Genomic DNA, 18,668 nt, shown 5'->3' on the forward strand with positions numbered 1-18,668 from the left:
TGGTTGGACACCAGGTTGTTCTTTGGTAGGTAAAAATATCATCTCAGACTACATTGGATGTATTGGATTTTTCTTTATCTGATCATACAACCAATGCTTACTATCAACAGCAAACAATTCAACATTCCCGATCAGTCTTTTGAACGATAATGAACGTCTATTGGTAAAAACAAACAATTGTTGATTTTGCCAAGGCAGCCAACAATCGTTATTTTGGTGGAACCTTGTGCGTGTATGTGCATCGCATCATCCACGTCTTGCACTATGTGACTGTGTATGACCTGAAGTCACTGTAGTTGTGCAGCTGTGTACAGTGGGAGCATGCATAGACAAAGGCTAGGTAACAGGTTTTATTATACAAATATAAAGATTACACATTTTACTTACCGGGATCAAAATTATCTCCAAAGATCCTCTTGGCAGGTATTTTCAAGTTTATTGCTGGAAATTGTTTGCGAAGCTGAGGGAGTAATAAAGAGGTAATCAGGACAGCTGCAGAGATAAGCTCGGTGCTAGTTTTAGGTATGTGCCATTGTTAAGTCATTACATTTAATCATCTGTTTACACAAAAAAATTTCACAAACCTAAGATATGAGATCACAGACTTTATTCTACATATGCATTTTAAAGTGGATTCGTCCCATAAAATACTATATTGTAATATTGCAAGAGCAACTTCCAGGGGCACATAAAGATGGCACATGGAATAGGAGTGCGAAACATCACTGACCGGTGCAACCAGATTCCGCCAAGGTGGTCAGGACATAGTACTGTAATGTCATATACACAACTTGAAAATGAATATCTACCCACACGTATTATATGTATAGTGTGTTCCATTAAAACAATTGTTTTATGAAGACAAATCTTCTTAAGCAGAAGCCAAGCCAGATTGTACTCCTTCATTGTGGAAATTAGTTATTTCAGGCAAACTGTAGTGTTACATTGTTACATATTTATTATGTTTCTTACAGCGCCATCATATTCCGCAGCACTTTACGGACTTAATCATTGTTGTCTCCAATAGGGAATTTTGATTATGAGCCCCTATCAGTAAGTCTTTGGAGTGTGGGAGGAAATCGGTGAACCTGGAGGAAACCCACGCAAACACAGGGAGAACATACAAACTCCTTGCAGATGTTGTACTTGGCGGGATTTGAACCCAGGAGGGTGCAGCAAAGCAACAGTGCTAACCACTGAGCCACCGTGCTGCCCTACATATCAGCCATTAGAATTAAAGGGGCATCTTATAATGTGATAACATATCATTAGGACATGTTATCACTTTATGAATGGTGAGGTAACCCATTGTTTTTTTATCCACCCCCGTAAGTGATGTCACCGGTCTCTGCACGCGGGGTATTCTGACAGTGCGCCCTGTTGCCAACTCATTACTGTTGATCTGATCCGACAACTAAGCGCACGCTGGACTGCACATCGCATAGAACTCTGGTACTAGCCCAGTCCCTGAAACAAGTGTCACTGATGATGCCTCAATTTAGGGAGGGGGCAAGGACTTCGCAAGTAACTGCAGCCCATGCCCCCTGACAATGCTTAATTTTAGTATCCCATCATGCACTGGGATTCTCAAAACACAGCGTGAACAAAAGGAAGTGAATTTTAAAAAAGAAAAGCAGTTAGTGTAATTGGGGTAGGATAGGGGATTTTTTTATATTAGAAAACAGTTTTCATTGTGGCATCAAACAGATCGGGATTTAGGATAAAAATCATTGGATTTCAGACCACCCCGGATGCTGTACTTCTACTAATCAAAGCAGGCAGTAAATCTATCACACTTATTATCACACTTACCGTGTTATACAGTTTATCAAACTCTGCATATCGTCTAAAGACAAACCACTCATTCCTTCCTACAGAAACTAAAACTTTATAAACCTGTCAAAGGAAAACAATTGTTAAGTTCTGAGGAAAAGCAGATCAGGGGTTTTCTAATTCACAGGCATTTATTGGCCACATGGGTAACAATGGAAAACACAAAATGGTAAATGATAAACTATTCAAAGCAACCCGGTTTGTCTTAACCATTGTTCACATTGGTTGTGCCACAATCGTATCTTATCACCTAGCCGCAGCTGATCGCTGGGGGTCCCCACCAGTGGATCTAATGGACAGGTGATCCTGCATGTGCATTGCCCTCCACTCAACATCTATGGGTGGGACAACTACAATTGGCATCCTGCCAGTAGGTGATAAGATAGGATTGTGACACAGCCATTCAGAATTACAGGATGGAATAATTTACAATGACAGATTTTAAACATCAAAGACAATTACCCCCTGTGCATGCAAGGCGGATTAAAATCAAGCATTAAACATAGATTCAAGCAACAATACCATGATGGAAAGCCAATGTGTCACCGAATTATACGACCGCTTAATTATGTAGGAGGAGGATGGAGGAAACTAACACACAGAACACCAACAATAGCTATACTAAGAGTAGAGGGGGATGCTGATGTCCTGCCTGCAATGGATAGGGTCATTTCAGGTGACCTGAAATGTAATCGCCTAGAATTACGGCACACTCTTATGATACTTCCACTTTACTAAGACCATTAAGTGTTAGAAAATCGGAGAAGATTTATGCATTTATGTCCAGAGACAAATTTTTTTATTCTACCTTGGGGTATGATCACACGTGGTGGATTTTTTGCAGAAATGTCTACACAATTTCTGCAATAAATCTTTTCATATGTACTAATCTCTAAACCCCACATTTACAAGAATATGCAAGGGAATATGGCAGCATTTTCATATTACTACTGGATTAAATAATAATAGAATTGTAGAAGGTCCCAAGTAGGACATATTGAGGATAAGCTATATTAGACTGGGGCTACACGTGGATTTTGGCTGCGACACAGATCGTGTAACCAAACATGTCTCTGTGCCGATGCTACGTTGCAGCACAAAATGACCCCTTTTTTTTTCCCATTAACACAACGACAGCAGTTTTTGTCCTGTGTTTCATCCAAAACCTCAACGTAGAAGAAAAGTCCAAAAGGTGTAAACGGCAATAACATAGAACTGTACAATACTAGGAAATAAATTAAATTATTTTGGGTAACCCACATAACATGGATTTTATCAATTGCAAGGAATGTGTACTCACTGTAAATCTTTTTTTCTTTTCTCGATGCTCGTCATGGCTGGGAATACGTACACTAGGACAGTTTATGTTCTGATCCATTGTTCAATAGCCTTGTACCAAAGCTCAGCTTCTTGTATATGCTTGAGAAGAAGACTCGAGCATTTAAGGTGCTAATATGTCCATCTGGAGAACTGTAGAAGACAAACAAATACACAATGGCTACTTATCTGCAAAAGCCTCAAGGACTACCTTTTGGTTGCTCCACATTTAACCCTTTGTTTGCCATCTTACAGCTCTCCCAGGTCCTTGAACCATGTGACAAATAAGTGTAATGCTAGAAAGCTAAAGATTGCTTTGAAATAGTGTGAACATTAGTCATAGATGTAAAAAAAAAAAAAAAAAAAATGTTTACAAGCCAACAAATTATAAGTCAGAGGAACAACTGTGATGCCCAAAGAATGTGCAAATTATTGCCCAGTTTTTCGTAGAGAGGTAAAACGCAAAATGTTTACCGCAAATCAATATATAGATTAATCTTTTTGCCAATGTAAGTAAAAATGGTTGAAGCCCCTAAAGAAGCTGAAATGGCTGCAATTCCGCCAATGTAGCTGAAGCGAACGATGACGTGTAAAGGTGCGTTGAATAAATCAATTCAGCTTTCATTCTTACTTTTTCTCATTTTTCAAAATTACTGTTTGTACAAAAAAAAAAAATAAAAAAAAAAATCAAGTCTTTTCACACTCTCAGAAAACACCATGGTAAGGCTGGTTTCACACTAGCGTTTTTTAGCGCAGCGTGCGCGTACATGCGTCCTGAGCCCCCATCTTTAACATGGGTGCGCATGGTCTAGCGTTTGCACGCGTTTTTGTGCGCATAGGCGCGCCGGACACACCCTGTTGCATTTTTTGTGCGTCCAACCTGTGTCAAAAAAAACGCATACGCACAAATAAAAAAAAAAAAAAAAAAATCACATTACAGTCTATGGGAACTACCTCCAACAAAGTGTTAATCCGCACAGCCGGGAAGCTCATTCATTGCACGAATAGCTGTGTAAGCTGGTACTGCAAATATGCGGGCTATGAGAAGTGCTCCATAACCCGGGGTGCCACTCCAAAGCACTTAGTCACAGCGGCTACACCAAAAAAGAAAACGGATGGCACTCACCGGTTAAAATCTTCTTTATTCCAATACTTTAAAACATCGGCGTAGGGAGGATGGGAGCGGGAGTGGAAATGACGACAGCCGTTTCGCGCTACAGTAGCGGTTCTACTGGTCTCACCAGATTTTAACCGGTGAGTGCCATCCGTTTTCATTTTTGGTGTAACAGTCTATGGGAACGCTGGCGTGACTGCGTTTAAAATCGCATGCGTTTTAAGAGTTAACATGGATAGAAACTGGTTAAAACGCATGCGCATAAAGTAAGCAAATGCATACAAAAAGCATGATGCATTTTTTGCATGCGTTTATATTGCGCACGATGCGCAGCGCAAAAAAATGCTAGTGTAAAAGTAGCCTAAGCCTTGTGTTACCCAGATCTCACAGGCAGTTTTAGATACAATTTTTGAGCCAAAGGGGAGAATAATCAATCCTTCCTTTATACTTTTCCTTCTTTTTGTATCTACTTGTTACATCTACAAATCTGCCATTAGAACTTCATGTGCGATTCCACCCTGACAATATTTTTGTGTTCTCCCCAAAGCGTTTTAGACCCATTGGGGAGCTCCCACTTTTGCCCAACTACATTTTATTTTTTGGTCAAAGCCCATATTTAATAATAATAATAATAATAAATTTTATTTTTATAGCGCCGACATATTCCGCAGCACTTTACATTTCAGAGGAGATTTGTACAGACAATAGACATTACAGCATAACAATAATCACATACAGTAGATTAAAACAAATACCAAGAGGAAAGAGGGCCCTGCTCACAAGCTTACAGTCTATGAGGAAAGAGGTAGACACGAAAGGTGGGTGGTAACAGTTGCCCTGATTGTATGGACCAGCCATAATGTTAGGTGTGTGACAGTACGGACACAGAGGGCTAATGGATGCATAAAGCATGTGGGAGAATGATGCGGGGAACCTGGTTATGGTAAAACTTTTGGCTGTGTCACACAGGGATAGATTAGGTTAATGTGTTGAGGCGGTAGGCCAGTCTGAATAAATGCGTTTTCAGGACACGCTTAAAATTGTGGGGATTGGGGACTAATCGTATTGACCTGGGAAGTGCATTCCAAAGAATTGGCGCGGCACGTGTAAAGTCTTGGAGACGGGAGTGGGAGGTTCTGACTATTAAGGATGCTAACCTCAGGTCATCAGCAGAACGGAGGGCGCGTGTAGGGTGGTATAATGAAACAAGGGAGGAGATGTAGGGTGGTGCTGAGCCATGGAGGGCTTTGTGAGTGAGGGTAATTTTATACTGAATTCTGGAGTGGATGGGTAGCCAGTGTAATGACTGGCACAAGGTAGAGGCATCGGTGTAACGATTGGTGAGGAATATGATCCTGGCTGCAGCATTCAAGACAGATTGGAGAGGGGAGAGTTTGGTAAGAGGGAGACCGATTAGAAGAGAGTTACAATAGTCGAGACGAGAATGAATAAGAGAAACAGTAAGAGTTTTTGCAGAGTCAAAGGTAAGAAAAGGTCGAATTCTAGAAATGTTTTTGAGGTGCAGATGACAAGAGCGAGCCAGTGATCGAATGTGGGGGGCAAAGGAAAGCTCGGAATCAAGTATGACCCCAAGACAGGTGGCCTGTTGCTGGGGAGTAATAGTGGAACCATACACAGAAATGGCAATGTCGGGTATAGGTACATTAGTAGAGGGAGGAAACACCAGGAGTTCAGTCTTTGACAGGTTCAGTTTCAGATATAGTGAGGACATGATATTAGACACAGCGTTTAGACAATCGCCGGTGTTTTCTAGAAAGGCTGGCGTGATGTCAGGAAAAGAAGCGTATAATTGGGTGTCATCAGCATAGAGATGGTACTGGAAACTAAATCTACTGATTGTTTGACCAATAGGGGCAGTGTACAAGGAGAAGAGGAGGGGGCCTAGAACCGATCCTTGGGGGACCCCAACAGTAAGGGGAAGATGAGAGGAGGAGGAACTGGCAAAAGATACAGTAAAGGAGCGGTCGGAGAGATAGGAGGAGAACCAGGAGAGAACGGTATCCTTGAGGCCAATGGAACGGAGCATAGTGAGGAGGAGCTGATGATCCACAGTGTCGAATGCTGCAGAGAGATCCAAGAGAATTAGCATGGAGTAGTGACCATTTGATTTAGATGTTAGCAGATCATTAGAGACTTTAGTGAGGGCAGTTTCAGTGGAGTGTAAAGAGCGGAAACCATATTGGAGAGGGTCGAGAAGAGAGTTTTCTGAGAGATAGCGGATAAGACGGGAGTGGACCAGGCGTTCCAGGAGTTTAGAGATGAAGGGAAGATTAGAGACAGGTCTATAGTTAGCGGCACAGTTTTGGTCGAGGGATGGTTTTTTAAGTAGTGGATGTATGATGGCATGCTTAAATGAGGAGGGAAAAATACCAGAAGAGAGAGAGGTTAAATATTTTAGTTAGGTGAGGGGTGACAGCAGGGGAAAGGGACTGGAGGAGCTGTGACGGAAATGGGTCACTGGTGCAAGTAGTTGGGCGAGAAGATGCAAGGAGCCTGCTTACTTCTTCTGTGACTGGTTCAAAATCAGAGAGTGAGTTAGATGCAGTGGGGGAGGGAGGACAGTGCATGGTATGAGGTGATTGGGAGATAATTTCCTGTTGGATCTGGTCAATTTTTTCTTTGAAGTAATTGGCCAGATCGTCAGCTCGGAGCTCCGTGGTTGGGGCCTGTACTCTTGGATTGAGTAGAGAATGAAAAGTGTCAAAGAGACATTTCGGGTTATTGGACAGTGAGGTGATGAGGGTGTTGAAATAGGTTTGTTTGGAGAGGTGAAGGGCAGTGTTGTATGTTCTAAGCATAAACTTAAAATGGATGAAATCTTCGGGTAGATTGGATTTTCTCCACAGACGTTCGGCGCACCTGGAGCACCGCTGCAGGAAACGTGTTTGCACCGTGTGCCAGGGTTGTCGCCGTCTGCGTTGTGGTGTTCTATTTATAGGGGGTGCAAATTCATCCAGGGCACTTTGAAGTGTTTCATTGTAATGCTTCAATGCAGAATCATGACATGAGAGGGAGGAGATAGGGGCCAATGAAGACTGCAAGTTCTTCATAAGTTTCTGGGTGTTAATGGCCTGTATGTTTCTATAAGTCTGGACAGTGGGGGTGACCTGAGCAGCCTGGCAGTTCTTGATAGAGAATGAAAGAAGATTGTGGTCAGAGAGCGGGAGAGGGGAGTTTGCAAAATCATCCACTGCACAAAGCCGAGAGAAGACCAAGTCGAGGGAGTTTCCGTCTTCATGCGTTGGAGAATTAGTAAGCTGCGAAAGGCCAAATGAGGAGGTTAGAGATAAAAGGTGAGTAGCAGATGGTGAGAGGGGAAGAGCAATGGGGATGTTGAAATCTCCCATGATGAGGGTAGGGATGTCACAGGAGAGAAAATGTGGAAGCCAAGTGGCAAAATGATCCAGGAACTGATGGGAGGGGCCGGGAGGACGATACACCCTTTTGTGCTAATATTTCTCTCACTGTGTAAAGTGAGGAACAGTGTGGTTGTAATCGTGTACATGTCCGAGGTACAGCAGAGCAGAAGGCCTGTTCACAACTATGGTGGGAATGTCATCGTGCCCAATGACACAATGAGCTGTGGCCACCTGTCCTGAAACAAGCTACAAGGGTTACATTCCAACCCAAGTAGTGTGGAACGATAAGACAAAAGTATTACTCCTTCAACCAAGGACTGGAGTGAAGCATACAAGAATTACCATTGTATCCACACTTAGCACCCTGGAATTTAAAGTTACAATTAGGTAAAATTAGGAGGTCCTTTAAAAAGGGATGACATAGCAATATAAAAGAACTAAACAAGGAACTTGTATCTGCTACATTTTAGATTAGGGATCGCACAAGGTCCCAGAGCCGAGGAACCACAAAAGGCAGTAGTGTAATGGCCATGAAAATGCAAGAAGGTACATAAGTAATGTGATAAGTAACAGATGCAATCCCCATCAGGTGCATGGCCGGGGCAGAAAGTGGGAGACCGTAGTTTCTCAAAGGCTCATAGAGGGATGGATGGACAAGCTGTGAGCTGACAGTCACTTATGAGGAGTTTACATGGCACGATCCAGGCCATCAAACATCCAATTGCATATAAACGAGCCGATCGGTAGTCAAAGCTCATGTGTATAGCTGGGCTGATGGTTAGGAACTGGGTACAGAGCAAGTTTGTGGGAACGCCTGCAGAGATCAAGGGTTTTTTTTCCTCTAGTTTAAGAAATTCCCTGAAAAGTTATTCCACAACTTGTTGAGTTGCAAAATCTGTGCCTTATATGGCGAAATCCCACTTACAAAATAGGCGAACACTTCCTCTTCTATAGAGATCAATTCTCAAAAGTCATCTCAATATAATAAATGCTATAGAGCAGATCTCTGAACTTCAGTAGAAGAGCAGAAGCTCAGGAAAGAAGACGATCTCCATCATTACGTAGAGAAGGTTCTCTTGATTAAATGTCAAATGAGGAGTAATAACAATTGAATTCAATCTCGTAGCTGCGGCTAGCTGAATAAAAAGCTAGAATACAAATGAAACCAAAACACAGCTGACAAAGATAACGACAGCTGATTCACGGAAAAGTCTTATTCATTCTTCATTTTATATGCAGCCAAGTAGCCCAAGGCAGGAGATCCATGATGGAATTAATACACTTTGCAAACACATGTTCATGCTGCCGATATTCGCCCATGGGGGTTTCTTGAAATAGCATGTCATTACAGGTACTCGCAAGTTTGTAAAGAAAAAAAACTAAAAAACAAAAACTCAGATGGTCTTAGACCACGTATTTCTCCCCCCCTCCCCGCACCTGAAACTATGGCAACTATTACAGCAAACAGGTAAAGACTGAAGTTTTGTAAATTCGATGTAGTATTTCAGGATGTCAATCAACTTCTTTACCAAAAACACATGGGTCGTGCTTTTTCAAATTTATTTCATAAGTAGAGATGAGGGGAGCAATCCTCAGAGGATCGAGTTTGAGTTTAAATTTCCTAAAATTTGTGATCTGACAATTTCAAACACTTGATTTGCAAAAACAAAACAAAAACAGCACAAGTTGCCCGACACCATTTTACACACTGCTGAAGCATCAGAGCATCATTTTGTTTGGCTCGTGGGCTTCCCCATAATGCCCTGCAGCAATGACATCTAGGGGACTATAATACCTTGCACAGTGGTGGTCAGTATCGGGGGCCATCACAAACTGGTTTGTGCAGCAGGGTCGTTTTCCATTTCCACAGTCACTGGTCATTCTCTGCCTTCGGTAGAGTGTAAGCCAGTAGTGTAGCTACTGGGGGGACAGTTGCCTTGGGCCCATTGACATGAAGGGACCCACCGGGAGTCAATGCCATTTTTGTTTTGAGGCCGCATCTGAGGTGTCTGGGAGAGAGCAGCACAATGCCGGCTCCCCTGTCTGACAGACTCTGCTCAGGGGCAGGTGGTAGAGCTTCAATCACTGCAGTGTGCAGTGCTGTCTCACCTGTGGAGCTTCTTCAGGTCTGGGGCGGCAGCAGCTGCAGTTACTTTCTTGCTGTGCAGGCTCTGATTGTCTCAGGCACGCTGGGTCCTAGTGCCCTCCTTGCAAATTTCATTGGTAAGTGGGGATGGAAGTTATTCGATTGACTCACTTTAGGCATGTCATGGTCACTGTGGGGTGAATGTGAGAGGATGGGGGTATTGTAGGGGCTGAGGTGGGGGAGGGGGACAGGGCACTCGGGGGGTGAATGTGAGAGGATGGGGTATTGTGGTGGCTGGAGAGGGGAGGGGGACAGGGCATGGGGGGGTGAATGTGAGAACATGGGGTATTGTGGGGGCTGAAGTGGGAGAGGGGTGAATGTGAGAGGATGGGGGTATTGTAGGGAGCTGAGGTGGGGGGAGGGGGATAGGGCACTCAGGGGGTGAATGTGAGAGGATGGTGTTTTGTAGGGGCTGGAGTGGGGGAGGGGGACAGGGCATTGGGGGTGAATGTGAGAACATGGGGTATTGTAGGGGCTTAAGTGGGGGAGGGGGACAGGGCACTGGGGGTGAATGTGAGAGGATGGGATATTGTAGGGGCTGGAGTGGGGAAGGGGGACAGGGCACAGGGGGGTGAAAGAGGATGGGGTATTGTAGGGGCTGGAGTGGGGGAGGGGGACAGGGCACTAGGGGTTGAATGTGAAAGGATGTGGTACTGTGGGTGTTGTGGTGTGGGAGGGGTACAGGGCACAGTTGGGGTGAGGATGGGGTACTGTGGGAGGGACATGGCACTGGGGGGACTGATTATTGTTATTATACTGTTTAATGTTATAAGATTTTATGCACTCCATCACATGTAATAGTTGCTGTCTTGGGGGCTGGAGATTGGGAAGCTAGGGGGCTTTTTATACTTGCGAGCTGGGTCTTTTATAAGTATTAGTATAACAAGCATAACAATACAGGTTAACACATTAATAGGTTAATATTTAATTACTAGCATAACAAGGATAAGTATTAGCATAAGGGTGCAGACAGACGGCTGTATATCTCATGCGACGATTGCATCGCATGAGATAAGTATTAGCATAAGGCCAGGTTCATACTGGTCGCGTTATGCTATACCTCTAGCATAGATGCTTCATCTACGTTAGCAGTGACGGACCCTTGGACGCTGCAGACTGCGTCTGAGGGTCCGTTACAGAATGACGGCACATCGCTAGCGCATGCCGATTATGGCATGCGTTAGCGATGCGCTCGGTAATGGGAGTGAATGGAAGCGTTAACGGATTGCGTTACATTGCGTTATGCCGCGGTGTAATGCAAAAAGGACTGCATTAACGCCGCATGAACCCAGCCTAAGGGTGCAGACAGACGGCCGTATATCTCATGCGACGATTGCATCGCAATCCTCAGACTGGCCCAACACCTCTCCCGACATAAGCGCGACAGCGTGATGGATTACTATGCAGAGGTCTCACTCAGGTCAGGAAAGCCAAGGATCAGTCCGAGGATTGCGATGCGATGCTCACATGAAAAATACGTCTGTCTGCCCCCTAACAAATATAACAGTACAGTAACCATGGACTGCATTCTATGTTATAATAACTTAATTTCATAATAAGCTATTTATTAAAGGCTTGGAATAAATGACTGCAGTCACTCACTCTATAGAGTGCCAAATCATGATGGGGAGGCGCCTGCCGTCATGAGAGCCCAATACCACAGGTGAGATCAGGCGGTCATGCGACCACGTTTGCTTTTTGCATGTGTCGATTAGGTAAGTTTGGCTTCACTCAATAGAAGAGAATTCGGAGAAGCCCAAAGAGTCATCACACCACCCCCTGCTCACATCAGCAATGCTGGGGCCATTATTACTGTACATAGGGGGACTCATTGTTTAATATTAAGGAGGCACTTAAGCATTATTATTTGTAGCGTAGTTACTGGGTGTCAAGACGATGCTGAACTGGCTGTAAGTCAGTGCCATGGCTCTGAACGGTGATTGAAAACCTTCTATGACTGGGAGAGCAAGACTGCCGGGAGGAATAAAGTTAATTAAAGTTAACCGCACGGTGCCAGAACGCTATTAACCTGCAGGTTAACCCTATATCTGCAGGTTAATAGAATTACTTTAAATGACAGGATCCCTTTAAGCTCTGCAGTACAGCAGGGAGACAATTTCCCTGCACTACTGCTCTCTGTTTTGTAGACCACCGGTTGCTTTAAGCCTGTCGTCTACAGAACGGCAGGGTGATAAATTGGCTGAGTCACCATTGCATGCAAAGAATGTCAGAGAGGGTGCTAACGTGAGTAACTATACAGTTTGGGGAACATCATACAATGTGGGAGCCCATATACAGTGTGGGGACCATTGTGGGGGCTATCAAAGTGTGGGGACTACTATGGGGGCCATTATACAGTGTGGGAGCTAATGGGAGGGCCATTATACAGTGTGGACTACTGTGCATGGCCCTCACAATGTGTGAGGACTACTGTAGCAGCTATTGTGAAGTGTGAGGGGCATTATACAGTATGGGGGCTACTGTGAGGACCAATAGACATTGTGAAGGCTACTGTGGGCCGAATATACTGTGTGGGGGACATCAAAGTGTGAGGACTACTGTGGGAGTCATTATACTGTGTTTTGGACAGCAGTGGGGACATAATTCTATGTATAGAGGAACTCTGGGGGACATCATACTATATGTGGGGGAGCTGTGGGCCCATCATACTGTGTATAAGGAAGCTGTGGGGCAGTACACTGTGTATAGTGGAGCTCTGTCAGCATTATACTGTGTATAGGGGAGGGGAGTTGTGGGATCACCATACTGTGTATAGGGGAGTTGTACATGGGGAACTCAGGGGACATAATTAAATGTTAAGTGGACAGGTAAACATTATTGTTATAGGGGCACTCTGTATTGTGACTATCAAAGTAGCACATGGAGTATTATTACTTTCTAGGGACAAAATGTGGAGGGCACATGCACAGGAAATTAATATGTTCTAGGGGTCAATGTTACCATCTAGAGAGCACAGGAGCTGCATTTTTACGATGTAAGGGGCATTAGTACGGTTTAAGGGGCATTAGTACGGTGTAAGGGCCATAGTGGTGGCATTACTATGTGGGGCACTAAGAGGAGCAGTTATTGTATCACATAGTAGGTGCAGAAATAGGGGCACATAAGGCAGCAGCGGCTCAGCATTGGGGTATCAGCAGGATGAGGAGCTTTGTGTGGGTCGGGAATAGATGTGAACAGTGCTCGAAATGTGTGAAGTCAGATGTGTCTTTTTGTAATCTCTGCAGATGAGACATGTCGATCTAAGCCAGATGGAAAAGACGGGAAAAGTGAACGACTCCACCAGAAAGAACGTCAGCTGTAAGTCACCATCTGTAACCGTACTGTGATCTCTGTATGTCCTGCAGAATTGGTATCTACCACTGTATGTCACCGTATGGCGGTAGTATCAGTGCTGGTCTTTGTATAGAGATTTATTTTAATTAACAGTACATTCATCTCTTGAGGTTCCCCTATACCCACCGTAGTTATAATCAAGATTACCTGGTTAGGAGGGGTCACAGGCGGACAAAGACAGAAAAGGGAGCATGTGCAAGAACAATATATGGGCCCTTTGCAGCCCAAGAGCTCCTAAAAATGCAAAATTGCACCCTTTTTAGAGGTAGAAACGAGTCCCCTTATCTCTTGGGCCCATGTGCTGCCGCACAGGTTGCACTTTTGATATGTCCGCCTGTTAAGGGCCCACTCACATGTTTCGCCCCCCCTGAGCTGAACCCCTAGCTACGCCTCTGGTGTAAGCTCTGATACTTACATGCAAACTATTATGATTCGCGGGCTCCTGTCTCTCCTGTAATTTGTAAGCCCTTATCAGCAGGGTCCTCACTCTCGCACTCTCACCTATAGAGTGTAAGCGCTTTTTGGCTAGTGGGGTTCTATTCATCGCTATCAATAACTATAACACAGCATTTATCACTTTTTGCAACTCAAAAACACTTTAACAACTGTCACCCGTGTATCTAAACTTATCCCATGCATAAAAATACATGAGTAGATCCATACATATTACCGTAGTCAGATACACATTTGTTTTTAACGAGAACGTATCAGCTCTCCTGACATGGCTGCGTTAGTAAAAAAATAAAAAAATAAGAAAATTACTCAAACTCTAGATGATCTTTGCTGTGCTGTTCTTTTGTTTACCCTATTAAGAGCTAATAAGATACTGCAATTGAAAATTTATCAGTTGGGGCTGTCCCTGTACAATCAATACTGATTGTGTCTGTAGAGACACCCATTTAGCAAGGAGAATGGCAAATCGGAATGAGCATTCCTAGGAACACTTCTTTCCCGACGATTGTGCAGTGGAAACAGGCTGCCGATCATCTGACAACCTAACAAAAATCGTTTCACCTGATGAATGAGTGTTTTAAATTTAAAAATAATCTATTTTTGGAAGAACGTAAACAACACGGGCTGCGTAATGCTAGTTTTGTGTGCCTCATAAGCATGATGGGTCAGCAGAGTATAGTTTTGCGGTAACGCAATCTGCAATAAATCACACTGTACATGGTGTCCTGTTACTTATATGGAGGTTTGGCTGGACTTTGTAAAAGACAATTAACCATTGGTCTGCAAGGTCTTCCTCTACAATAGCTGACCAAGGTATTTATAGCTTACATGTGAATAACCATTAATAACCATCCATCTGGAAGGTACACAGAATGCTACTTTCACAGCTCTTCCCCATTAGCGGTGAATGGTCTCTTTGTGGATGCGAAAGTAAAAAGAGAATCAAGAAGCATGACATGGGATTTACCCAAGCAGAACTAAGTCCGCATTCTGCTTCTGTTACCTAACACTAAGTTTGCTTTGTAGAATTTAGTTTTAGTTTTTTTCAATCATTGGACTTATCGTATGTTTTGTTACAATACTGCAAACTGTGTAGACGAGGAGCGGCGACATTGATCAGGTGGTACCGTGCCAATTCAAAGGGTGCTTAACATTAGCTGATGGAAGCCATGAAACGATTGCACGTCAATAATAGCCTGCTAAGAAAGGCCAACTGCACTTTCATGGGCACAGAATAAAAGTTAAAGGGGTATTCCCATCCCATATATTTCTAATTGGACGTTTTTGCTATTACTACACCTACTACATATTCTTGGATATGGGAATACCTCTTTATCGCTATTGTTCTTTCCGCATAGAATACCATTGTTCTCTGCAGCATGTCCTGTGTATATGCCAGTTTAAGGGTACCGTTACACTTAGCGATGCGCTCCCGACAACAATATGGATCGCTGGTGCATCTCTAAGTGGTCGCTAGTAATTCTGCCACACAGGCAGATCTCACCAGCGAGATAGCAGGGGTTGCTACTTACCTGTCAGACGCGGCGATCCTGACGTCCTCCCGCCCGCGTCCACGCGTCGCTCGTCGGCGCCACAGGAAGCGCCCGACGACAAATGATCCAGGACCTTCTTGCGTGACCAGCGATAATCAGCGGGGGAGCCGGTCGGAGGCAAGTATCACATGTAGCGATATCGCTAGCAATATCGCTATAACGTCACAAAATCGGTGACGTTACAGCGATATTGCTAGCGATATCGCTATGTGTAACAAGGACTTAAGGCCCCATCTCACATAGCGAGATTGCTGAAGCGTCACAGTTTCTGTAACGCAACAGCGATCTTGCTCCATGTGACGCATAGAGGCAAGCGGCCCCCCCGCTCGATATCGCTGATCGTACTCTAATGTCCTGGGCCATTTTTTTCATCGTCGGCATCCCGCTAATCGCTGTGTTTGACTCCAACGAGCGACCTCGTTGGCAACGCAGAACTCAGGGACGCAGGCTGGAATCGTTCAGAATAGCTGCTGTGTGACAACGCACCAGCGATCCTTACCAGGCCGTATCGTTGTCGGGATCGCTGGTGCGTCGTTGAAGAGATCTGCCTTTTTGGCAGCTTACTAGCGACCATGTAGCGATGCACCAGCGATCCCCACCAGGTCGTATCGTTGTTGAGATCGCTGGTGCATCGCTATGTGAAACGGGACCCTTAGTGATCATACATTGTGCCCCCCCATATATTGTAGCTCACTGCAGTTTAGGCATAGTTTAGGCATAGAGGGGTTCAGAAGGAGGGGTGCATTTGGATTTAGTAGAGCAGAATTCACAGGATTGTATTTGAGGAGGTAGGAGTCCTTTGGCTTTTCCAGAGTCTTTGTTCTACCAATAAAGTGGGAACCCCCTATAGTTCCAGTTACAGATGACGGATCTGAGTGGGGGCTAATTAGGTGTTTTTATTAGTAACATTTTGGGGTACATAATATTTTTCTATTTCTATCGCTTTCAGAATAAGGCTGGAATCACACTCTTGAGCACTTATGTTGGGATTTCACTGTAAATCCCACAAAAATGCGAATAAATCAAAACCCCTAGTGGAACCACCCACCATAATGAGGTAGATGGAGACACTTTGGACTCCATTTGGCGTTTGTTCCAGTAGTATTCATCTTTTTTAGGCGTGCACAGATATGTGGTCATCCACACTTGTGCACTAAAAAGACGCCTTTAATTATGGAACACAGCCGGAAATTAGATCAGTCCAAATTGACTCCTTCTGCCTCAAAAGCATTGTGGTTCTGTCAGGGGTTTTGTCTGAAACATGGTTTTGGGGAGTTTACACGGAAACCCTGACGTAAGCGCTCAGCTGAGAGCGCAGGATAAATGTGAGCTGAGCCTAGTTCTGATTTTTCAGAGGTAGAATGAACAAATAGACAGCAGTACAAGAAGAGTTCTTATTTTTATGTTCTTCAATATGTGGTATAATTTTGATAAGGCAAATTTATTCTTCGGGTTAGTGCGATTACAGCAATACCAGATATTTTTTATAGGTTTTGCTGCTATCACACAGCAAAACACTTTCATAAAGTAAATTTTTTGCTTCCATACTCAGAGCTGCAACTGTTATTTTTTAGCGAACAGAGCTGTATGAAGGCTTATTTTTTGCAGGACGAGTTGCAGATTTTTTCGGTACCATTTTGGGGCACGTAGCTTTTTTTAACCATTTTTTTTTCAGATTTTTCAGGCACAATATGAACAAAAACAGCAATTCAGTTACTGTTTATATTTTTTGTGCCGCTCATCCTGCGGTAAAACACAAAACCGATTTGTCAGTCGGATCGGTATGATTACAGCGATACCAGATTTATGTATGTTTTATGCTTTGTTATTTGTACGCACTGAAAGCATTATTTAACAAAAATGAATTTGTGTTTTTGCATAGTCAGATTCTGAGAGCTGCAACTTATTTTTTGCCGAGTCATATTAGACCTTGTTTTTTTGCAGGAAGGTTTGGCATTTTTATCTATACAAATTTTTCATTCGAATTTTTGATCGCCTTTTCATTTTTTTGTGAGTTACTATGATGAAAAAGCGACATTTTTGGCATTTTTTATGGCGTTCGGCATACAAAATAAATAATGTGCCACCTTTATAGATCGGGTCACTCCAGACGCGGCGATACAAAATGTGTACTTTTTTTTGCTATTTTTGTTTTATCACAAACGCTGTATTTTGTATGGCAAAATGGCTTTTAGTGATGTGTGCTTTTTTTTCTTTTTTTTTTTTATTTAGTCCCTCTGTGGGACATGTATAATTTTTATATTGATTTTTTAGCCTCATACATTGTGCACTGCAGTGCATGAGACTGTCAGTGTTTCGGATCTCACAGGCCACCATACCCTGAGGTCATCACATGACCTCAGGGTGTCATGGTAACATCAGCACCGGTGATTCTCATTGTAGAGGTTCGATGGTTGCAAAGGGGGTCTTGTAACCCCTTGTAAGCAATTGAATGCTGCTGTCGCATTTAACAGTAGAACTTATGGGGGTTAATCGGCCCTAAAACCGGCTGAGATCGATACCACAGGGTGTCAGTTGTCATGTACAGCTGACAACCATGAAAATTTCAGCCGTGGGGTGATGCTATACTCTTATGCCTCTGTGGTGTTAAAAATCTGCGCAGAGGAAAAAGGCACCTTAATGGCCTCCGTTAAAAAGAATCATCAGCGGTCGTTAAGGGGTTAAAGAGTGACTAGTTGCGGGGGCAATGTGTTCACCAGCCTAATCATCCTACTTATCCTGTTATAATACCCCTGTGGGGCGTGAGTACCACAAGAAAGGCATCACCCTTGGCTTTTTGCCAATCTGCAGTAAGCGTAAGTGTACGCACCCCAGCTTCAATCAACACACAGCACATACATAGGGTGGCAGTGATAATGTTGGACAGAACTAGCTAGGAAAGTTGCAGAACTGGCAGTAATGGTCGGCCGGGGCAGTTGTCACACCTGCCTCCCTGGGCATGTCTCCCTAGATGAAGCCAGATTGCATTCACCTGGTTTACTGCACAGCAAGGAAGAGATTTGCAACAAGCCAGAACTGACACCACTTTTGCAAATCATGTTACTCATGGCCATTAGCATATCATAGCAGTTTTAAAAATGATTTGTGGCACATGCAGTAATCACTAAGAGAGTAATAAGAATAAATTAGTGTAATCCCCAAACAGCCCTCCATACATTGCAAAATGGCCACAAATAGTGCGCCATGCAGTATAATGGACCCCCCATAGTGCGCCATGCAGTATAATGGACCCCCCATAGTGCGCCATGCAGTATAATGGATTCCCCCCATAGTGCTCCATGCAGTATAATGAATTCCCCCCATAGTGCTCCATGCAGTATAATGAACCCCCCCATAGTGCTCCATGCAGTATAATGAACCCCCCCATAGTGCGCCATGCAGTATAATGGATTCCCCCCATAGTGCTCCATGCAGTATAATGAACCCCCCCATAGTGCGCCATGCAGTATAATGGATTCCCCCCATAGTGCTCCATGCAGTATAATGGACCCCCCCAT

At 43.8% G+C, this 18,668-nt stretch overlaps 1 protein-coding gene across 2 annotated transcripts in view; it reads right to left on the reverse strand.

Annotated features, from left to right (window-relative positions):
• Nucleotides 1–18,668, reverse strand: part of SGK3 (serum/glucocorticoid regulated kinase family member 3) — an 82,273-nt gene that overhangs the window by 46,324 nt on the left and 17,281 nt on the right. For both annotated transcript variants that reach the window (XM_073583893.1, XM_073583894.1), the window contains exons 2-4: nt 3,134–3,303; nt 1,813–1,896; nt 388–460 (exon numbers count right to left, since the gene is read on the reverse strand). In XM_073583893.1, the coding sequence (XP_073439994.1) occupies nt 388–460; nt 1,813–1,896; nt 3,134–3,211 (235 nt within the window). In that variant the 5' untranslated portion in view covers nt 3,212–3,303. The remainder of the gene's footprint in view (nt 1–387; nt 461–1,812; nt 1,897–3,133; nt 3,304–18,668) is intronic.

The sequence above is a fragment of the Dendrobates tinctorius genome, unplaced genomic scaffold (genome assembly GCF_039654945.1).
Source record: "Dendrobates tinctorius isolate UK_male_01 unplaced genomic scaffold, ASM3965494v1 ptg000082l, whole genome shotgun sequence".
NCBI classification, from domain to species: Eukaryota; Metazoa; Chordata; class Amphibia; order Anura; family Dendrobatidae; genus Dendrobates; species Dendrobates tinctorius.